The sequence below is a fragment of the Bombina bombina genome, chromosome 1 (genome assembly GCF_027579735.1).
Source record: "Bombina bombina isolate aBomBom1 chromosome 1, aBomBom1.pri, whole genome shotgun sequence".
Lineage (NCBI taxonomy): Eukaryota > Metazoa > Chordata > Amphibia > Anura > Bombinatoridae > Bombina > Bombina bombina.
Window position 1 is genome coordinate 247,589,897 of NC_069499.1, and position 24,636 is coordinate 247,614,532.

Below are 24,636 nucleotides of genomic sequence, written 5' to 3' on the forward strand. Positions count from 1 at the left end.
GAAAATTTGATAATAGGAGTAAATTAGAAAGTTGCTTAAAATTGCATGCTCTATCTGAATCATGAAAGAAAAAATTTAGGATCAGTATCCCTTTAAAATGCCTTTTTTTTATATGCAGAAAACAAAAAGAAACTGTCCATTGGCTGATAAACAGTGCTCCCCATTGCTTTATTCATGAACAGTGACATGCCTCACAAGCATAAAAGACATTTTCCATAATGCTGTTTTTACATTTACTCACTTCCAATATATTTACATTATATGACTGGGTTCATTTTACAGTTTTTTGTTTCTTCAGGAATGGAACCCCAGTGTAATTGCATCCTAAAATAATGAGTGGCATTGATTAGAATTAAAAAGCTCCAGTCTGCCGTATGTTAGGGAATGTGCTGTCAGTTTACAGAGAGTGCTGCCAAGATATGGATATGTACCCAGTCCAGTATCTGAGAGCAATCCATTTGCAAGTTTTGTATGTATTTTCTAAGGAGGCCAGAATTAGCCCTCATGAGCAAAAAGGAAGCAGTGTTAAAGGCCAGCAAGAAGGGCTAAAATTAGAACTCAAAACCTGTAGGTTCTGTGATGGAACTGTCTGTATCATCATCTCTTGGCCAACAGCTGTAAATAATTTCTCCATTTTATGTTTTCAGCATATGCTGCTTTTTGTCCATGGTCTTTGGTTTTACCTATAGGATACCACATTAATTAAGTGGTAAAAATACATATATTTTTTTAAAGGACATAGTCTAAGTTGAAATGTGCGTGAGTGCAGATTTTTCAAATTTACAGGGTATGACGCTGGTCATTTGGCCCTTAACCCTGAGCTGTTAGCGTGCCTGTCTCTCCTCTGTCAAGGCGCCTGTGCTATTTCTACATGCCTCAGGAGAGAGGCAGTGTAGAAATAGCATAATGGAGGACACCCCAGGCTAGCGATCGCAGGGAAAGGGTGTCCCTGTGATCCCATGCCTGTCAGTGGGGTCCCTCCATTCATGAGATACAGACTGCGATCAGTGTGTATCTCATGTTGCTGCTGGAAGCCTGTATGCGAGGCTAGATAGCAGAAATGACAGTTACAGTGTATACAATTACTGTGACTGGCATTCACATTGATTTTTTACTTAAAATGGAGCCTAGATACTAGCTTGCAGCAATGCATGCTGGTGTCAGGCTTTGTGGCCAATCACTGGATGCCTCACGTGTGCAGTCCAATGATGACCAAAAAGTGATCACTGTGACACCCATAACTATTTTTGACAGTAGATTTACAGACCACATTACTGTAAGTTGAATAGAAAATGTGTGTTATTAATAAAAGCATGGTTTCATGAAAATGAAATGTCATACCGGCACTTGATAGCTTTTGGTTACACAAAGAGGGCCTGAAGATCAGCCAATACCACAATTACTTCATATTCATTACCTATTTTTGAACATTACAGCTTTAAATTTCCCATACATTTTTAATATAAAATTCAAATGTTTGATTGCAACAATAAAATGTTTTTATATAATGAAAACAAATAATGTTTTATATAGTTTTTTTAATAGGATTCATCATTTTCAAAGCTCCATAATTATTATGTTTATTATGTTTATCAGGGATCTGAAACAATAGAGGGACTATATACACACTCACAGTACACACTTATTGCTTTATATAAACATGCTCGTTACTAACATTATAGTACTTGTATTATCATATTTATTTGTTTCTCATGATAGTCTTTGTAGAAAAGAATACATAGGTAGGTAATGTGCACGTATCTGGAGCACTGTATTGCAGCAGTTTAGCAAACTTGAGCACTTGCTGGCAGCAGTTTTCGCACAACATGTATAACATTGTTAAAAACAACCTTACCAAAAGACAAAGTATATTTGATAATATAAGTAAAATGAAAAGTGATTTATTTTTTTAATTGTGCACTTTGAATGACGAAAGACAAAAAAATGTGTTTCATGTTCCTTTAAATTAGTTTTTGGTTTTGCTAAAAATCAAGCTGATAGGTGGAATAATAACATCAATCATCAGAGATAGAATACAGAATATAATAAGTGAAAAACATACCTGAAACACCAGGACCTGATTAAAATACCTCTTAAATCTTCTTACTGGCCATCTACCCTTCCCTTATAGCCAGAACACACAACTGCCATAGGTATTAATGCCATATTGTAACAGGAATGCAAAAAACACAACAGCTTGCAGTGATATGGACTGAAAACCCGAACATTCTAAAACAGCCATCTTCATTTTAAAATAAAAATCTTGAAAATAGCTTTTAAGGTCACATAGTTCTTTGAGGAACACCTTAATACCGATTTCTTGGTCAGGAAACGCAAAACCTGTACTTTTATATAAAGAATAGAAATTAAAAATAAAGCAGGTTCTTCCCAACATATTGCTGAAAGGTAAAATATCCACGTAGTCAGTGAAGTTGGATTGCACATCCTGGTTTCACAAGTAAGAAAAACACTGTTCATTTGGACCTCCCTAAAAGTAAATATAGGTAGAATGTGAGCTGGTGACTAGAAACGTTCCTTTTTCACATCAATAAAAGTACAATGAATTCATATAATGGCACAATATTTGAACAATTAATATTTATTTGCAGAATCTTTACTTACTTTTCCCCACCCTATTAAAAAATGTAAAATCATTAAACCATGTATTCTATTGTCTTTTATAAATCATCAATTATTCAAAGGTACAAATGTGGAGACTGTTCAGCATGAGGAAAAGCAGTACTATAACGTGAAATATAAAAAAGAGACGTTGGTGTTAAAACACTTAAAAACACTGATATACACTGTGTGCAGAATTATTAGGCAAATGAGTATTTTGACCACATCATCCTCTTTATGCATGTTGTCTTACTCCAAGCTGTATAGGCTCGAAAGCCTACTACCAATTAAGCATATTAGGTGATGTGCATCTCTGTAATGAGAAGGGGTGTGGTCTAATGACATCAACACCCTATATCAGGTGTGCATAATTATTAGGCAACTTCCTTTCCTTTGGCAAAATGGGTCAAAAGAAGGACTTGAAAGGCTCAGAAAAGTCAAAAATAGTGAGATATCTTGCAGAGGGATGCAGCACTCTTAAAATTGCAAAGCTTCTGAAGCGTGATCATCGAACAATCAAGCGTTTCATTCAAAATAGTCAACAGGGTCGCAAGAAGCGTGTGGAAAAACCAAGGCGCAAAATAACTGCCCATGAACTGAGAAAAGTCAAGCGTGCAGCTGCCAAGATGCCACTTGCCACCAGTTTGGCCATATTTCAGAGCTGCAACATCACTGGAGTGCCCAAAAGCACAAGGTGTGCAATACTCAAAGACATGGCCAAGGTAAGAAAGGCTGAAAGACGACCACCACTGAACAAGACACACAAGCTGAAACGTCAAGACTGGGCCAAGAAATATCTCAAGACTGATTTTTCTAAGGTTTTATGGACTGATGAAATGAGAGTGAGTCTTGATGGGCCAGATGGATGGGCCCGTGGCTGGATTGGTAAAGGGCAGAGAGCTCCAGTCCGACTCAGACGCCAGCAAGGTGGAGGTGGAGTACTGGTTTGGGCTGGTATCATCAAAGATGAGCTTGTGGGGCCTTTTCGGGTTGAGGATGGAGTCAAGCTCAACTCCCAGTCCTACTGCCAGTTTCTGGAAGACACCTTCTTCAAGCAGTGGTACAGAAAGAAGTCTGCATCCTTCAAGAAAAACATGATTTTCATGCAGGACAATGCTCCATCACACGCGTCCAAGTACTCCACAGCGTGGCTGGCAAGAAAGGGTATAAAAGAAGAAAATCTAATGACATGGCCTCCTTGTTCACCTGATCTGAACCCCATTGAGAACCTGTGGTCCATCATCAAATGTGAGATTTACAAGGAGGGAAAACAGTACACCTCTCTGAACAGTGTCTGGGAGGCTGTGGTTGCTGCTGCATGCAATGTTGATGGTGAACAGATCAAAACACTGACAGAATCCATGGATGGCAGGCTTTTGAGTGTCCTTGCAAAGAAAGGTGGCTATATTGGTCACTGATTTGTTTTTGTTTTGTTTTTGAATGTCAGAAATGTATATTTGTGAATGCTGAGATGTTATATTGGTTTCACTGGTAAAAATAAATAATTGAAATGGGTATATATTTGTTTTTTGTTAAGTTGCCTAATAATTATGCACAGTAATAGTCACCTGCACACACAGATATCCCCCTAAAATGCTATAACTAAAAACAAACTAAAAACTACTTCCAAAAATATTCAGCTTTGATATTAATGAGTTTTTTGGGTTCATTGAGAACATGGTTGTTGTTCAATAATAAAATTAATCCTCAAAAATACAACTTGCCTAATAATTCTGCACTCCCTGTATATATATATATATATAATACTTGTTATGTTGTTGAAAGAAAGAAAAAGGTAAGAGTCCTTGAGAGCTTTTGTAATAAAGTAAAATGCTGAGGCTTGTATACTACACAAAATCTTTGGTGGTTTTTTTTTTTATTAATTTCAAAAAGAAAGGTAATATAACAAAGATATAGGACCAGATGCCAAGTGGAGCCCTAACGTATGCGCGCCAGCAATAAGGGGTTTATCGCTCGCATTATGAGTTGAAAGTAAATGCGATCACTTGAGCGCAATCGCGATTTACGCTAGAATGATTACTGAAACTTCTGAGCTCTGGTTATCGGTTTCGTGAAACAAAAAAGTTGCACAAAACACATCAAAAATACATTACAAAGTATAATTACAATCATGATAACACTATCTAATAAAAATTATTAAAAAAAATATTGCACACAAAAGTTATAAGGGCTCAAAGATATGAGGTCTCAGGTATTAGAAAAAAAAAAGGCAGGCAAATGGCTTTAACCTAGAAATATATACATATACATGTCTAAATGTGTATTTGTGTATATATATATATATATATACACACACATACACACACAGTATATATACATATATGTATTTATATGTGTATTTATGTATTTACAGACATTGCTAGGGTACTTACCCTTACCATGTCGGGGGGACCCAGTCGTGCGAACACTGAGAGTACTGCTCTCCTCCTCGGTGTCCCTCCACGTCCCTCAGCCCGCGCACTGCCTAAATTTAAAGGGGCCATGTCTTAATTATGAAAAGAAACTCACCCAGCCTATCATACTCTGGGCTGAGTTTTTGCCCTCTTACCTTGTTCCTGAGACCAAAGCATACTTACCTGGATCCTGTGTATGCTCACCTCGTTCCTGAAAACTAACCCATACTTACTTGCTACCTGTTTATGTTCACTTTGCTCCTGAGACCAAAGCATACTTAACTGCTACCTGTGTATGCTAACCTTACTCCTTCTAACCAAAGCATACTTACCTGATACCTGTGTATGCTCACCTGGTTCCTGAGAATCGAGCAGAATAACCTAATAACCGGTGTTTGCTCACCTTGTTCCTGAAGCTGTGTCTGCTGTACCTATCTGGTATCCCGTGACCTGTGTCTACCATACCAGTGACAACCTTCATTAAACAAGCTGTGCCTGCTGTACATATCAGGTATTCTGTGTCATCTCTCCTTTTGCTGCTCAAATTAAACACCAGTGTCTATTGGACTTTGTTAAAGGGACAGTTTACTCAAAAAATGTCTCCCCTTTAATTTGTTCCCAATTATCCACTTAACCTGCTGGAGTGTATTAAATTGTTTACAAGTATTTCCATTACCCTTATATTAGCATTTGAAATAGTTGATTTAGCCTGTGGTATCCCCACCTATCCTGAAAGTTTTTGGCCTAAAGGCCAAGCTGTGTAAACACAGCCAGTAGAAGAAATTACACTCCTAGTGGGGTATAGAAGAGATAAGGTAATAACATTTTAATTTTCCATTGTTCTCTCAAAGAATTGGTTATTGCTTTACGGACAGATATAAGATAAAGAAACGTATATGCATATACACAAATAAACCTTAAAAAGCAAATTTCATACATTTTATACTCTGCAAGTAAAAAAGGTAATTAGAAACACATTAAAGGACCAGTCAACACTGTAGATTTGCATAATCAACAAATGTATGATAAGAAGACAATGCAATAGCACTTAGTCTGAACTTCAAATGAGTAGTAGATTTTTGTTAAATACATTGCAAAGTTATGTATATTTCCACTCCCCCTGTATCATGTGACAGCCATCAGCCAATCACAAATGCATATACGTATATGCTGTGAATTCCTGCACATGCTCAGTAGGAGTTGGTGACTCAAAAAGTGTAAATATAAAAAGACACTGCACATTTTGTTAATGGAAGTAAATTAGAAAGTTGTTTAAAATTGCATGCTGTATCTGAATTATGAAGTTTAATTTTGACTTGATTGTCCCTTTAAGGGAAAAACTATTTTATAGTATACTGTCCCTTTAAGTGATTTGCATAAGGCCTTTTCTGTGATCTTCAATCTGAACTACCAACTGTTCTTTTGCTTATCAATCAGTAAAGATTTCAAAAAGACTTTAATTTGTTCTGTGTCTCTGCTCCTACATTCAGAGTTCCATACACAAATACATATGTACACACATATAGACATATATATATATGTGCATTGGAGCCCTTTGCAGTCAAGTAGATGAAAACATGTAAAATCATATTAATGCAAAATACATATTTAATTAAGCATTTACCTTTGTATTTAGTGTAAATATTTAAAGTGAAGGTAAAGTTACCTTCATCTCTATCCGGAATAATATGCTTTCCTCAAAATAAATATGAGTTTAATTCATCAATTTTTTTAATGAGTGTAAAAAAAGTTATGCCCTTTTTTACTCACAGTTTGATGGTCTGCAAATTCAACCCGATTTTATTTTATTTTTTCCAGTGTGGATCACGTTGTTATGTTAGCCTATTAAAAATCTGGCCGTTAGGCGGCCGTCAAACAACGTCATTCGCCTCCTTTAATATATGCGCATGCGCTTTATTTTTTTCTTTACTCATGTTTGACTCCATGCGCGCTCCAGATTCGCGCATGCGTACTGTTATCTTGAAAAAAATAACAAGAACTAGGCTTCCTACAGAGTACAGACAATACGGCTACAAGCGGTGAGGAAATTACTTTTACCTGGTTTCATCTGGCGGCTCAGTTGATTCCAAGCAGGTACACAAAGAAAATGTTCGCAAGATAAAGGATATATTAAAACTCAGTCTTTATTAGCATCTTTAAAATTCAACAGTCTTTGGAGTACTGCAACAGAGTAAAGAAATCAGGCTATGACTACGGCTTTTTAAGGCGAAAGCCCGAAACACTTAACCCGTTCTGTGCTACGCCTGTGTGATTTCTTTACTCTGTTGCAGTACTACAAAGACTGTGCAATTTTAAAGATGCTAATAAAGACTGAGTTTTAATATATCCTTTATCTGGCTAACATTTTCTTTGTGTACCTGCCTGGAATCAGCTGAGCCGCCCGATGAAACCGGTATCCTGCAATGTGATTGGATCAGGATCCGTTGCCGCATTGACTAGAGATTGGCCAAGACGGACACACACCCCAAAAAGAGGAGGAGTAGAGTTTCCAGCTCCACAGGGACGTCAGCCTCGTAGAGATACCACGGACACATGAAGTAAACAGATATCGCTGTTTGTGTCGGAAGTGTGGTAAGGGGGCACAGGGCTAGTGGAGTTGGTTTGAACTGTTTGTTTAATTTGCGCAATTCAGAAGGGGTTTGCAGGTTAGCGCATGCGCGGTGGAGAGGGATGTCGTGAACGCGCTTTAGAGAGACGTATAGAGCGGGTGGGACCGCTCTATACGTCAAAGATCAGAAAAGCAGGAAATAGGGTTTGGGAGGAGTCAATAATAGAAACGGTAGGGAATTATATATCTTTATATTTTGCAAAATATAAATTATATAGAGAAAAGAAGTTAGCGATTAATTTATCTAAGGATTAAGACATGCTTTGATGTGTTCCAACTCTGAAAACTTTACCTTCACTTTAACATTCCAATGTTCTGCACATAGCAGAATATTTTCTAAGTATTTTTAAATAGATATTACTATAATCATGTGCATATATATATACGTATATATAATTATAGATATATAGGTATAGATATATATTGTACCAAAAAAAATCAGATATATGTAGAAATATTTACTTATGAATAAATAGAAGATATTATTGTATGTGAAGAACATTGGAATGTGAAATGTTCATATTTTTCAGTTACAATACACAAATAACATCGAAATTCAGGTACCATGAATGAATAGTCAATGTATCAGCAGTTTATATTACACCTTTGCTTACTAGAGAACATATATACACAGTATGCATACATATATTTAATACATACTTAGCACATATATGCCTTAAAGAGAATTAAAGAAAGTTACTTACACATATATTTATGTGTTCTGTTCTGCTGTCTGTTCTCATAGAAGACATTGTGCTTATCTCGAAGGAGCTGGGGAGTCGCATTCCAATGAGAAGTGTGGGAACCTGTCTGTATGGGAGACAGATTCATTTTATTTTGAGAAAAGCTCTTCAGTTAACTAGCACAATTGCTATGAAATACGTAGACATGCCTGCGCACTAACTGTTTAATTATAACATTGGTTATGGGGGCAGGAATGATCAAGGGAGATGTTTCCTGGACGACATGAGAGAAACATGGTGCATGGTGATGCTATACCTGGCCATAGCCGTTATTCTGACCACTCTTGTACGCTGATATTAATTAATGCGTTATTCGAAATTCGAAGATAAGTAACATTTATAGTTTAAACATCACCTTGCTTATAAGTTGATTACTGATAAGATTGCAATAACTTCATAATAAACACTGCTATTATTGTACTGCATTCTTGTGTCATCTTCTGTTTTTTTTCAGTACTAGTGAGAGTGCATCCCTGTTGTCAGGACAAAACCGTATGTAACAATAAGTGTGAGCTCAGCTGTAAAAACCAATAAGTGCTTCAGCTTGTAAAACATGTAACTCATCTGTAAAAAAACTAAGCATAACCTCCCTGGCAGATAAAAAAAAAAGAAAGGGGGAATAGATTAATAGAGACTGAATGAAGAGGTTTACCTACACAACCTCCCTATGGACCCCCCAAAAGCTCCAATAATAAGCCATTAGCTTTACAGAAATTAAATAATGATGTAAGTCTCATGCTACAATATAAATCTAGGATCCAAGTAATTCCATATCTCTCATATCACTATGCAGAGCATGTATTCTTTTTATTAGGTAAACTTTTTCTTTCATAACTCTAATATATTTTATTATATCAATAACCTTTCTCAATGTCAGATTTTCCTGTTGCTTCCAACTCCTTGATTATGGCAATTTCACCACCATCTAAATACGGTATATATAAAAATATTATAGAAGAAATGAGAGAGTAGTATATACCACTTTAAACCTCACAGTGCCTCTCTCTTAACAAATTATATCTTAATAAAAAGGAGAGAGAAAAATATTAGAGAATATAATAATCCTCAAAAAAAAAGAAAGGGAATAAAAACGGCACACATATGAGGTGAATTCAACAATTTATTAAACTCATATAGCTGTCAGCCGTATTTAGTCAGTTCAGGATTTAACCCAACTGCTAGCGTGGATATTAAAACACACGCTAGCACACTGAGAAATATCCAGGACGTGACCCACTCAGGAAACAAAATAAGCAAGGTATAAGAACTTCCCAAAAGAATTGTAATACAAAATATCTTCTTGAGGATAGAATTGATTTGCAGGAGATAGCGTTCCTTTCTCAGGAAAATAGAAACAAACAAAGATTATGTCCCTTTAAGCAGGTTGACAGTGGACAAATGAATATGTTTCTTTCTTGCAGGTTTGCAACAAACTAAGAATGTCCCTTTAAGCAGGTTGTTAGCAAACAAATAATAATGTCCTTTTAGCAGAATTAAAGCAAACAAAAATAAAGTCCCTTTAAGCAGGTGTCCGCAAACAAATGTTAATGTCCTTTTAAGCAGGATTGTCAGCAAAGAAATGATAATGTCCTTATTAGCAGGATTAAAGCAAACAAAGATAAAGTCCCTTTAAGCAGGTGTCCGCAAACAAATGATAATGTCCTTTTAAGCAAGATTGTAAGCAAACAAATGATAATGTCCTTATTAGCAGGATTAAAGCAAACAAAGATAATGTCCCTTTAAGCAGGTGTCCGCAAACAAATGTTAATGTCCTTTAAAGCAGGATTGTCAGCAAACAAATGATAATGTCCTTATTAGCAGGATTAAAGCAAACAAAGATAATGTCCCTTTAAGCAGGTGTCCGCAAACAAATGTTAATGTCCTTTAAAGCAGGATAGCAGGCAAACAAGATTTGTAAGCAAGAGGTATTGGCAAAACAATGTCATGAAGGATAGGGTCAGATTTCACAAGATAGTACTCACATAGACAGGGACCGGCAGAAGAGAACAAAGGGGCACCGAGTAAATCTCCCGCCGAGATTTAAAGGCAGAGAGAGGCCGCCACGTCATAGGGGTTGTCAGAGAATGCGTCACGTTGCCTAGCAACGTGACGTAGGAACCCAGAAGAGATCCAGGAGCCGCGGCGACACGGCGATGAACGGCAAATTCATGACATCACCCCCCCCTCAAGGACCCCTCCGGGGGACAGGACCAGGCCTAGTAGGGTGAAACTTGTGAAAGGCCTTAATTAAGGCAGGGGCACGCACCTGCCGGGCAGGTTCCCAGGATCGTTCTGTAACAGGATAACCTTTCCAATGAATGAGATAATACAGTTTCTTACCACGAAGTTTGGAATCCAGGATGTGACTGACCTCAAATTCAGGTTGGCCATGAATCAAAAGAGGTGGAGGTTTGAGCAGAGGTTTAGAATACCTATTAGATAATACAGGTTTCAAAAGAGATACGTGGAATACCGGATGGGCTTTGAGGGTCTTGGGCAGAGCAATTCGGTAAGCAGTAGGACATACTTGACCCAGTATTCGGAAAGGACCCACATATCGTGGTCCCAATTTGGTGGAAGGCTGCTTGAGGCGAAGATGACGTGAAGAAACCCAAACCTTATCGCCAGGCCGATATTTGGGAGCCCTCCGTCGTCGAAGATCAGAATAGAACTTATAAAGTTCAGAAGCCTTGGAAAGAAGAAGGCGTATCTTCTTCCAATGACGAGTTAACCTCCTGGCGGATAGATCAGAAGCAGGATTTTCAGTGGAAGAAGTGTGTAGAGGAAACGTTCTAGGTTGAAATCCATAGGCTGCATGAAAAGGAGAGGTCTGAAGAGAGGAGTTGTAACGTGTGTTATGAGCCAATTCTGCTAGTGGAAGGTAACCAGTCCAATTAGAATGATGATGATCCACATAATGCCTCAAATAAGTTTCAAGGCACTGGTTAACCCTTTCGGTTTGGCCATTAGACTCCGGATGATGTGAAGTAGACAAAGAGATAGTTGTTCCAAAGTGTTTGCAGAGTGATCTCCAAAACCGAGAAACAAATTGTACTCCTCTATCCGAAACGATGTTCAGAGGGAAGCCATGTAATCTCACAATGTGTAAGAGAAAAAGTTCGGAAAGTCTTTTGGCAGATGGTAAACCAGGTAAAGGAATGAAGTGAGCTGTCTTAGTGAACCTGTCAACAACCACCCAAATAGTGTTGTTTCCAGCTGAAAGAGGAAGATCGGTAATAAAATCCATGGATAAATGGGTCCAAGGCTGATGAGGAATGGGTAAAAGTTGAAGCAAACCGGAGGGAAGTTGACGAGGAGTCTTATTGCTGGCACACTGTGTACATACTGAGACATAATCTGTAACATCTTGAGACAGAGTAGGCCACCAGACATGTTGCTTGAGCCTTCGAGCGGTGTTACTGATGCCAGGATGTCCAGAGAGAGGACTGTCGTGAGCCCAATATAGAATCTTGGAACAAAGACGTTTAGGAACAAAGAGTAGGCCATCAGGAGGTTTGCAAGACAAAGGAAGATCCTTTTGAGCAGATTGTAAGTCATGTAACCACGAGGTTGATAACTGGGCTAAGACTTTATGAGGTTGAAGTATGGTACCAGATTCAGGAGTTGAAGTATCTTGAAATTGTCTGGAAAGGGCGTCAGCCTTGATGTTCTTAGAACCGGGAATATAAGACAGATTGTAATGAAAACGTGAGAAGAACAAAGACCAACGTGCTTGTCTGGAGTTCAGTCGTTTGGCCGTTTGAAGATAGAGAAGGTTTTTATGATCTGTGAGTATAGTAAATGGCAAAGAAGTGCCTTCCAACCAATGCCTCCATTCATCCAGGGCCATTTTAATAGCAAGTAACTCCTTATTGCCTACATCATAATTTAATTCAGAAGGAGAAAATTTCTTGGAGAAGAATCCCACAGGGTGGATCTTTCCTGTGTCAGGTATACGTTGGGAAAGAACAGCCCCAGCAGCAACTGAAGAAGCATCCACTTCAAGAATAAATTGAAAATCCGGATTTGGGTGACGCAGGATAGGTGCAGAAGAGAAAGCTTTTTTGAGAGAATCAAAAGCTTCAACAGCTTCAGGAGGCCAATCTTTACAGTTTTGTCCTTTCCTGGTGAGAGACGAAAGAGGTGACGTTATAGTAGCAAAACCTTTGATGAATTTCCTGTAATAACTGGCAAACCCCAGGAAACGTTGCAGAGCTTTAAGAGAATCAGGTTTAGGCCACTCCAAAATGGCAGAGAGTTTAGTTGGATCCATTTCAAATCCTGATTCAGAGATTACATATCCCAAAAAGGGAATGGACCTTTGATGAAAAGAACATTTCTCCAGTTTAGCAAATAGATGGTTATCTCTTAAACGTTGAAGTACTTTCCTGACGTGATGTATATGATCTTGGTAGTTTTGAGAAAAAAATTAATATATCGTCAAGGTAAATGATAACAAAAATATTCAAGAAATCCCGAAAAATCTCATTCACGAAGTGTTGAAAAACAGCAGGGGCATTACACAGCCCAAACAACATGACAAGATACTCATAATGCCCAAATCGAGTGTTAAAGGCTGTCTTCCACTCATCACCCTTGCGCATACGGATAAGGTTGTATGCTCCACGGAGATCGAGCTTGGTAAAAATGGTGGAACCTTGAAGATATGTGAATAATTCAGGTATTAGGGGTAAAGGATAACTGTTCTTGATGGTAATTTGATTTAACCCTCTGTAATCGATACAAGGTCGCAGTCCGCCATCCTTCTTTCCCACAAAGAAGAACCCAGCCCCTACAGGAGAAGAGGAGGGTCGAATGAATCCTCTGGCCAAATTATCTTTGATATATTCTTCCAAGGCTACATTTTCAGGCCTAGAAAGTGGGTAAGTTTTGCCTCGAGGATAAGGAGCTCCAGGAAGAAGATCAATAGGGCAATCAAATGAACGATGAGGAGGAAGACGTTCTGCTTCTTTTTTAGAAAAGACATCGACAAAATCTTGATACTGCGTAGGTAGAGGACCAGAAGTGTCGGTAGTAAGAGCAATAGTGAGTGGTATTTTAGTAAGTGCTTGAAGACAGTTAGTATGGCAAGATAATCCCCAGGAGGTGAGTTCACCATGGGTCCAAGAAAAGGTAGGATTATGTAACTGAAGCCAAGGAAGACCCAGGATTATGGGAAATTGAGGAGTAGTAATCACATCAAAACATATCCTCTCACAATGAAGTACTCCAACAGAAAAAAGTATGGGTATAGTAGTAAACTGGATGAGTCCGGAACCCAAAGGATCTCCACTAACAGTAGAGACGGAAACTGAAAACTTCTTTCTTAGTAAGGGAATAGTGTGAGTAGACACAAAAGTGGAGTCAATAAACACTCCTCCAGCACCAGAATCAATAAGAGCTTGGGTATGAATCTTGTTATCACCCAATTGAAGGGTTACAGGAACAAAGAGTTTATTATAGAGGGAATGAACTTGTTTTTGGCTTAACTTAGTTCCCTGGACAGAAGTTAAGCCCTGGCTTTTACTGGCCTGGTAGGACAATCCCTTAATAAATGCCCTTTAAGGCCACAGTATAGACACAGGCCAAGAGAACGTCTTCTCAAACGCTCAGTTTCTGTTAATTTTATGGTTCCTACTTCCATAGGTTCAGCTTGATCAGGAGAAGGAGAGGCAGTCGTTACCGGGTTAGAAAAACGAGGAGCCAGACGAAAAGGAGTTCGAGTTGAGGACCTCTGATTTCTTTCTCTTTCTTGTTGGCGTTCACGATATCTAGAATCAAGACTGATGCAAAGATTTATTAAGGCTTCTAGGGATTCTGGAAGTTCCCGATACACCAATTCATCTTTGAGACGTTCTGAAAGTCCTTTGCGAAAAGCTGCTCTAAGAGCTCCCTGATTCCAATTAGTTTCAGATGCAAGAGTGCGGAACTCAATGGCATATTGAGACACTGGTTGACCACCCTGACGTAGGTCTAATAGAGAAGCTTCAGCAGCGGAAGTCCTTCCAGGTTTGTCAAACACGTTAGAAAAAACAGAAAGAAAAGCATCCACATCCTGAAGTATAAGATCATCTTTTTCTAACAGAGGTGATACCCAGGCCAAAGCTCTTCCTTTCATTAAGGAAATAAGGAATGTAATCTGAGATGAGGGAGTAGCAAAAAGGGTAGGACTGTTACGAAAGTGAAGTCGACATTGATTCAAAAAACCCCTACAATCTTCAGGATTCCCATCATATTTATCTGGAAGAGGAATCCTAGGACTCAAATGTCCTTGTGATTGGTTGTTGGGAATAGGAGGAGGAGATGCCTCAATATTAGGATTGGGAGGGATAGGAGCAACCAAGCTCTGTAATAATGTAGTGATTTGATCCAGCTTAGTATCCAAGGATTGCAAGTGGGTAGCATGAGATCCCAGTAACTGTCCCTGGTGAGTCACGGCCATGGATAATTCAGTGGGGTCCATTTATGGCCCGTTTGTAATGTCAGCCGTATTTAGTCAGTTCAGGATTTAACCCAACTGCTAGCGTGGATATTAAAACACACGCTAGCACACTGAGAAATATCCAGGACGTGACCCACTCAGGAAACAAAATAAGCAAGGTATAAGAACTTCCCAAAAGAATTGTAATACAAAATATCTTCTTGAGGATAGAATTGATTTGCAGGAGATAGCGTTCCTTTCTCAGGAAAATAGAAACAAACAAAGATTATGTCCCTTTAAGCAGGTTGACAGTGGACAAATGAATATGTTTCTTTCTTGCAGGTTTGCAACAAACTAAGAATGTCCCTTTAAGCAGGTTGTTAGCAAACAAATAATAATGTCCTTTTAGCAGAATTAAAGCAAACAAAAATAAAGTCCCTTTAAGCAGGTGTCCGCAAACAAATGTTAATGTCCTTTTAAGCAGGATTGTCAGCAAAGAAATGATAATGTCCTTATTAGCAGGATTAAAGCAAACAAAGATAAAGTCCCTTTAAGCAGGTGTCCACAAACAAATGATAATGTCCTTTTAAGCAAGATTGTAAGCAAACAAATGATAATGTCCTTATTAGCAGGATTAAAGCAAACAAAGATAATGTCCCTTTAAGCAGGTGTCCGCAAACAAATGTTAATGTCCTTTAAAGCAGGATTGTCAGCAAACAAATGATAATGTCCTTATTAGCAGGATTAAAGCAAACAAAGATAATGTCCCTTTAAGCAGGTGTCCGCAAACAAATGTTAATGTCCTTTAAAGCAGGATAGCAGGCAAACAAGATTTGTAAGCAAGAGGTATTGGCAAAACAATGTCATGAAGGATAGGGTCAGATTTCACAAGATAGTTCTCACATAGACAGGGACCGGCAGAAGAGAACAAACGGGCACTGAGTACATCTCCCGCCGAGATTTAAAGGCAGAGAGAGGCCGCCACGTCATAGGGGTTGTCAGAGAATGCGTCACGTTGCCTAGCAACGTGACGTAGGAACCCAGAAGAGATCCGGGAGCCGCGGCGACACGGCGATGAACGGCAAATTCATGACAATAGCATTTACAAAAGAAGTTTGTCCAAACATGCCCTGCCATCTCAAAATAGAGCAGAAACATGCAACCACACCACTATATACAAATTAAAACCAGAACTATATCTCATATCAATATAATACAAGCCTGTATCATTAAATCACACAATTAGTACCATTTCCTGTATCGGATAGATATAAAATCCAAAACAGGTAGAGCTCTAATATATCACCTATACATGCAGAGGTAAAGTAACACCACAGAGCTGCATAAATATGTGAGATATATATGTATATATATATATATATATGTATATTCTATATCAGTCGCATATAGCAAAGTACAGGTAATAAAAAAATCAAATGAATTGTATCTAGCATTACAGGCATACATAGCCTTGCTTAAACAACCGGCAGAATACAATACAGATTAAATAATCCTCTTATAAATCCAATTTATAATAACCTGTGATCACAGAGTAAATGTATACAGTTTGGAACAAGACAGAGAAACATATATATATATACATGAGCAAGCAAGCAAAGTTCATGCAATGCTAACAAAGGTTCATTCACCTCCTCCCTATGATGAATGTAGAAATGGGAGGGGTCAGCCTCCAAAAATCACCTGATTGGGCAGGCCGTGCTGTTAGCAAGACAAAGCAATATTCATACTGAATACAATGTATCCGTTTGAATCAAAAGATATACTTTTTAGCAGATGATTGCAACTTTTAGGCGTATGTGGGATACAAATCTGATCTTACCATAGATGTACCAAGCAGGCCATTCTGCTACACCATGTGTTCACACAGATAATAAACAACCGTGGCCGGACTTTTAGCCGACGGACATTTGGCCGAAACACAAGTGGCTGTCAGATAACAGTCCGGCCACGAGATAGATAGATTTGATAGATAGATAGATAGATAGATACATAGATTAGATAGACAGATCAATAGATGCAATAGATAGATTTGATAGATACGATAGATAGATTTGATAGATAAATAGATAGATTTGATAGATAGATAATTTCCCAGACAGAGAATTACAAGACGTGCGTCTGACACCCATGGTAAGGTTCCCAGAGGCAGTTGCGGCGCCCGAGGCTCTGATTAGAACAGAGCACTCTGGAATGCATCTGCCCTCGGCCGTCATCAGAACATTCTTTAGCTTTCTGTCTGTCGGCCAAATGTCCGTCTGCCAAATGTCCGTCTGCCAAATGTCCTTCTGCATTTTGTCAGAGCACCGATCTTACCACAGATGTACCAAACTTTATATAGCAAGCTATCAGTTCCACTCCACTTTATATTCACACAGGTAGTGAGCCACGCCTCACACTTAGTACTTTGTATGCTTTCTTACCAAGATGTACCAATAACGTGCTATAAAAGCAATGATCCACATCAAAGATTGTATTTTCTTGCATGCATAGGGTATAGCATAGGTCTTACCATAGATGTACCATTGATCCTATGTCATGCATACAGCATTCACCACGCTGAGCTCAGTGCATCTGGTCTCTCCACAGGTGAATCCAATCAGCAGGATAACACCTCTAGACCTGCAAATCACAAACTGTGCAATCTTACCACAGATGTACCATTTGGAGCACAGCAGTGTTTCAGCTTTGTTAACTTAATGCAGAGTTGCTCACACTGTTACAGACAAATGATAACAGGTAGTAAAAAATGAGAGTAGTTCACACATAGAATATCATGAAGTATAGTCAACTCTTCTCCATGATAAAACACACACAAGTGCCAACGCACGTTTCACCCCCACAGTAACGTGTTTCAGGAGCTCATCAGGGCATACCTTTCAATCATAGGACCTCCTCCTTATAAAGCACCTGGTGGTATCCAATTGGCCAGCCAAAATTTGCTATTTCTTATTTTCTTAAAGGGGCAGGTCAATCAACCAGATTAATACAAACATATTTTATTGACCTTTCTCCAAAACAAACTTATATGTATAACATACGTTATGGTGAGTGAGTGGAAATGTAAAACCTAAATCATTGGAGTACATTGTGGCTGTTCCTTAAGGAATTATATGTGAATGGCTATGTTGTAGTACTCCAATAAGTGAAATATGTATATACATATAAGTTTGTTTTGGAGAAAGGCTATGTATGCCTGTAATGCTAGATACAATTAATTTGATTTTTATTACCTGTACTTTGCTATATGCGACTGATATAGAATATACATATATATATATATATATATCACATATTTATGCAGCTCTGTGGTGTTACTTTACCTCTGCATGTATAGGTGATATATTAGAGCTCTACCTGTTTTGGATTTTATATCTATCCGATACAGGAAATGGTACTAATTGTGTGATTTAATGATACAGGCTTGTATTATATTGATATGAGATATAGTTCTTGTTTTAATTTGTATATAGTGGTGTGGTTGCATGTTTCTGCTCTATTTTGAGATGGCAGGGCATGTTTGGGCAAACTTCTTTTGTAAATGCTATATGAGTTTAATAAATTGTTGAATTCACCTCATACGTGTGCCGTTTTAATTCCCTTTCTTTTTTAAGAGGATTATTGTATTCTCTAATATTTTTCTCTCTCCTTTTTATTAAGATGTATATAAAAATATGTTTATTAGGTTTCGACATGTTCTGAATCCCTAAGTGGAGCAAACAAACCTCTGGTCCTGCACAGACTGACAGTCCCAGACACGGTTGAGTCTGAGAAACTGGTAATCTTTGGACATTCCCACCACATATGTGTATTGATTAAATAAAAAGAGGGAAGCGCTCAACCTGGGAACGAACAATAGCATAATAGCTTGTTCTATGGCTAGTTACCACCCAAGAAGAAGCCTCTTTTTGCTCAAAGAGAAGAACTTTCCTGTAGTATATCAGTCTGACCCTGACTAAACAGTACAGTGCAGTCTAGTCCCGAAATACCAGGCAATCCCTCTCTGAACTTATATTGCAAAGTATATATTTTACCTTCACATCAAGATGTATCGCTAGATAAACTGCTCTAAAGGTAAAATTTGCCTTTTTAAAAAGAGAATTAGCAGTACTGATGAGGCTTCTTAGATCATCTTGCCATAGTGGAGAGCTTTAGATCATTATGCCCTGAAAGGAGCTAGGTTTTGAGAAAAAATGTCAAGGCAAAGGTGTAAATTTGATAACAGAAGGAGATTAGAAACTTTTCTTTTAAAACTGTAAGCTCTATCTAGATCATGAAATTTTAGTTTTGACTTGCATGCCCCTTTAAAGATGTTAATGATTTTCTTTGCGGATGTGTTCTTCCATCTTCACCTTCCTCTCCCCTCAGTTTTTTTTTATATTCTTGTAAAACTTTGCTTTTGGAGGCTGTGAGATCGGGATATAACCCATGCCCATGTACACTATGTTATAAAAATGTTCATTATAAATTTTTCTAAGTTTGTTTATTGTAAAAAACGTGTTTTTTATTTTGGTAATATCATAATGATTAGTAGATTAAATGAATGCTGGGGAATTTAATAATGTTAAAAAAGTTGCCCTTTTTAAAACTGTGAAAAAATGAAAATTTAAAAAATAATGGGGGGGGGGGCACAGGAGTAGGTTACTAGTATATGACTAATAATGTGGGTATGTCTGATAACAAACTCTGAATAACTGCTCACATTCAGGGGTCAAGTCCTACAAAAAAAAGTGTGGAAACTCACCAAGACTTCCACCCTCCACCAATCAATAAGCAGGAATGTAAGCTTAGGAGCCAGGCAATTTTTGGTTCAGAACCCTGGATACCGCTTGCTGATTGATGGCTAAATTTAGCCACCAATCAGCAAGCACTACCCAGGTGCTATACCAAAATGGGCTAGCTTGTTAGCTTACATTCCTGCTTTTTCAAATAAAGATACCAAGAGAACGGAAAAAAAAATGATAATAGGAGTATATTAGAAAGTTGCCAAAAATTGCATGTTTTATTTGGATGATAAAATAAAAAAAATGGGTTCAGTATCCCTTTAACAAAGATCACTAATAATCACATGACCCATACTAATATGCAAACATAAGGAATCTGTATAATAAATATTTAACAATGCTAGCTGTTAAACCCGTATCTCAGAGCAAGAAGTTCATTGAAAGTCTAGTGGCATCTGCAATGTGTCGTGAATCCAAACATGATCATTCATTCAACCAAGCAGATCTTTGAATTGGTGCTAACATAGCAAATGGCACAGCACTCAATGTTGAATAGCAAAGGTTTACTAACCCACACCACCCCGTTGGCAGAGTAAAGTAAATGGAATCCATGTATACTTCGGAAATATGTAAATAAAACTACTTCTACATAATTAACTAATAAAAAAATTAAACGAATTACCCAACCATGTACTTTTCTAGCTGTCATATCACCACTATAGAAGACAACAGCCTGACCTGCTACTCTGGACTTTTATGTTTGTTTTCTCATGTGTTAATACTAAAAAAACGAAATAAAACCGAACCTAGCCCCTTATTGGCTATAGTAATACTGACGCTAACATTAAGTGACGTATCACGTGATTATGCGACCCAATGAGGAAGTGGCTGGGGAAGACCCAATCAGTAATGTCGTTACAGAATACTTTCCATTCATAAAGTGTCTTTGAGTTCACGGTCCGTGACGTCAGAGCCGGGTGAGCATGGACTCTGGGCCAGAGGAGCTGATGCCTCGGCTGTTGCCGGTGGGGGACTGCGATTTACCAGAGGATTTTGACCCCAAGGTGCCACCACGGACTCCACAGGAGTATTTGAGAAGGGTGCAGTACGTCATCAGCCTCTTCTATATGACGTCATATTATGCCACATTTTCAATGAACCCTGTGCTGTTTGTTTCCGTGGTAGTATTTAGTTAGATAAAATTAAGTGAATATTATGTATTACGATCTACTATAGACAGGGAATTCCCGTGACGTTCGGATGTGGTGTGCTGTTACATGAGCATTGCAAATGCACAATGGATGAGGAGGATCAACATATATTTTAGTTTGTGTTTCCTGAATAATGCGAACAAATCATTGAATTGGGTGTCTGACATTTTTGTATTTGGTTTTGCAACACAGTGGAATCCGTATCAGGGGACTTTATAGTAAATAAGTCAAAATTTAAATTCAGATTTGAGTTTTCACGGATGCTTTGTTTCTGCTCAGAAAACAAATGCATTTCATATTTTTTGTTTATAATGTCCTACGTTGTCTTATGGGGAATCCCAATGCAAGCTGCATATGGGGTTTTGGTATATAGTGTAGAATCCCACTGTAATATCAGTAGTAGGAACAATTTGACATCTTGCATGAATCTGTATGTACAACTGAATGCTGAATTGTGGTATAGTATGGGAAATACCCTGTGCCCTGAATGCTAGACGTGAGTTGACAATCTGAAATTCAGCACCTTCACTTGATGGTGGATTTTGTGATGTTGTGTTCAGTATCCCATTGGGTTCTGGTATGGAATGGAGTTTTTTACATATACATTTATAATGCTCTGTTATTGTTTACTGTGATGACATAAGAAGAAAGGAAAATGTGTTATTTAAGTCGAAAAACAAACCTATTTGGATATGGAATCTGTTCTGATGAGCTTACATTCCAAGCCCTATTCGATAATTGGGTTTATGATTTGATCCAAAATAAATTATACTTCTGGAATATTTATGTGGAGTCTGGTGAAACAAATGGAGTTTTTGTGCACCCTCATTGAACTTGGATACGATTATAGAGTTACTTGGAATAATGAAAACTTGTATTTGGGATCCTGATGCTGAGCAATGTTATGTTATTAGAGATCCTGTGTGGTGTATCATAGAATTAAAGAAGACACCGTGCTGGATGTGGTATCTCATATAGAATGGGAAATTCGTACAACCATAGTGTATTGGAAATTGTTTGATTATTTGGAGTCCCATTGGATGTTCGCTGAATGGACTGTGTATGTGATAACGCACAGAATTTGGCTTGTTTATCTCTCAAAGTTGATTTTTCTGGAACAGATGTAGATCCCCTCTGGAAGGGGCATTTTATTTTGGGGTTGAATGACATTTCTCACAGTATGTGGAAGAATGATGTCTAATTAGATACCACACAGTAAGATGGAAGTGATTTGAATTTGTGTTGAGAATGGATGTTTGGTGATCTAGTGCAAAATATATGGAACTGGTGTGGAATGAATGAATTGAGTTCATGAATATATATTATATTATATTTGGGATGCACCGAAATTTTGGCCGCAGAAAGTTTCGGCCGAAAATGGCTTTTTTTTGCTGTTTTTTTTGCCTTTTATTTTCAGTAAAATGATTGTGTAGCATATTTCAAATTTGATGCCAGCCTAGAGCTGATTTTTGAGTTCATTACTTGACTTACTGTTTTGCATATAATAATTGTTTTCTAGGACTGTACTTTATTTTGATAATTGGTAACAAAACAAAAACTGATGAATCTGATTCTGTTACACAGAACTAAATAAAGAATAATACTAGCGATGCACCAAAATTTGGGCTGACGAAAATGTGCAATTCCAATTTCGGCCCAAAGAGAACCAAAATGGCTAAAAATGTACAACCCTCCCCTGTTCTATTGAGTTACATGTCTATCCTTAGCATAAGGTGAGCAGCACAGCACTGGCATGATACACGGAGCACACGCATAAGTACCATGACATGATGATATTTGAAACCAGCAGAGCCTTTTTTTTTTTTTTTTTTTTTTTTTTTTTTTTTTTTAGAAGTAAACCAAAGTTCTGAATAGTAAATACAGTAATCAAAGGAGGATAAGTAACATGTTTATAAACACTTGTTGATATTATCAGACACAGCCCTAAGCACACACAGTGGATATGTATAAGCCTTATATACAGTGCTCATACATCAGCCTCTTGTGCGCAGACATTCTATTCGCCTGAGACAAATATGGGTGCACACTATATATGCATAAGCCCCAAGCTTGCACACAGTTGGTACAAATTAGCACCCGCTAGACAGTGTATACAAAAAAGCACAGTAACTTTCTATAACCACCTTCCACGTAAGGTTGTAGCTAAGTCCGGTGGTCCTGGTGATAGGTGACGGGCAGACTCCATTTGGGGCACCGGACATATAATCTGACGGGTCAGTGTGAGACCCGATGAGAGACAATTGGGTGCAGCCACGACACCCAGAAACAAAACACATGTTCTCCTCATATTGTTGTCTGGCTATAACCATGCTCTCCCTTTATAGAGCTGCAGATCACGCCCTACGTTACAAGTGACCACGTCCATTTGTTGGAGCTTTCACGCCTACAAGCTCTCTCAGCTACACACACACACACACAATATCTGAAGTCTCAGGAAGGGGATATATTGTCCCTGAATCGTTACTTTGTCACAGTAAAAATTGTTGAAAAGTACCAGTGAGTGCAAGTTTCTTTCATTGTATGTATGTATGTATTATTGATATGTAGATATAGTGTAGTTGGAAACCTTATAGAAGTCTACTGCATCCTAAACTCCTCTTTTATAGCTTAATTAGATATATTTCTTCATACTTCTAGTTGGATAAGATGAAGAAAAGCTTTGACCCACTCACCACTGGTACGCCCATGATCTTTTTGTTATAAGGGTCTAGTCACAGCTTCACTGTTGTAACCACTTCCAAGTTCATAGACCGCATCCCCAACCTACCTGTGCACTTGAAAACATTATTTATGGGGTATTGTAAGTGGGTTTTTATTCTTTTAAAGCTTCTCTCAAGACTAGAGAGTCAACCATAATGGGATACAATGTTTAGAGTATGGTGTGTTCCATAATATTTTATTTAATATTATAAGTCTATAGATTTTATGTGCTTGTTTCTAGAGCTGCAACAACTAATTGATATAATCGGTTATGAAAATAGTTGTCAACTGATGTCATTTGATTAGTTAATCTGCGTATTGCACTAGCTGCTTCACTCTGAACTCCTGCACATGGTATTGTGTTTTATGGTTATGTACAAATTGTTTTCTTTTCACTTTTTCTGGACAGTATAAGTTTCTTCTTCAGGATACAACTACTCCTGGCCTACCTGTGTAACCCAGAAATAATAGGAGTTATCATTTGGATTGTTTATATTAAAACACAGACCTACCAAATCACACGGTTTGGCCATGTGACACACTATTTACTGTGTTTTCTCACGGTCACCCGGTGATCTACATAAATCACAAGGTGTGCTGAGGACCCGTGAGAACAGCTAGGAGGCAGCATTGAGGAAGATAATATAGAAGGTTAACCTGAGGAGGACATCAACAGCCAAGTTAGAAATAAAGTCCAGGCTTACTTTGTTGAGACTCCCCTTGCCAAGGAGGAAACACCTTTGCATTGGTGGAGAGCTAAGAAAGATAAATATCCCAGCTTGGTGAAATTAGCAAAATCTTACTTATGCATCCCAGGTACTTTAACAGAGTTCTGGTATGCATGTTACCCCTGTAGATGATATTGAGGTTAAGAAGTCAATATGTTGTGCAGTCTTAAGGTTAGATTTGTTGGAGACAGTCAGATTTGTAAATCCACCCAAATAATTGATATACTTCAGTTTTAACTTATTTTAATGTAAATTTTTTGTTTTCATTTCTACCAGGCTTGAAGCTGCAAGGTGTCCTGATGTTGTGATTGCACAGATTGACCCAAAGAAGCTGAGAAAAAAGCAAACTGTGAGCATTTCGGTTAGTAAAAATGATTTAAATATGATCTAGAACTGGGGTCTGCAACC

At 38.0% G+C, this 24,636-nt stretch overlaps 1 protein-coding gene and 1 long non-coding RNA gene across 4 annotated transcripts in view; one reads left to right on the forward strand and one right to left on the reverse strand.

Moving 5' to 3' along the window:
- The window catches only part of LOC128637059 (uncharacterized), a 50,851-nt gene extending 30,523 nt beyond the window's left edge, over window positions 1-20,328 (reverse strand). The window contains exons 1-2 of the long non-coding RNA XR_008398951.1: window positions 20,251-20,328; window positions 8,367-8,472 (exon numbers count right to left, since the gene is read on the reverse strand). This is a non-coding gene — a long non-coding RNA (uncharacterized LOC128637059). The remainder of the gene's footprint in view (window positions 1-8,366; window positions 8,473-20,250) is intronic.
- A 148-nt stretch (window positions 20,329-20,476) lies between these two features.
- Window positions 20,477-24,636, forward strand: part of GEMIN2 (gem nuclear organelle associated protein 2) — a 53,776-nt gene continuing 49,616 nt past the window's right edge. The window contains exons 1-2 of one of the 3 annotated variants that reach the window (XM_053697915.1): window positions 20,477-20,673; window positions 24,505-24,577. In XM_053697915.1, coding sequence (XP_053553890.1) covers window positions 20,552-20,673; window positions 24,505-24,577 — 195 coding nt within the window. In that variant the 5' untranslated portion in view covers window positions 20,477-20,551. Of the gene's footprint in view, window positions 20,674-24,504; window positions 24,590-24,636 lie in introns of all 3 variants that reach the window. The other 2 variants (XM_053697913.1, XM_053697914.1) reach the window with 2 other exon arrangements.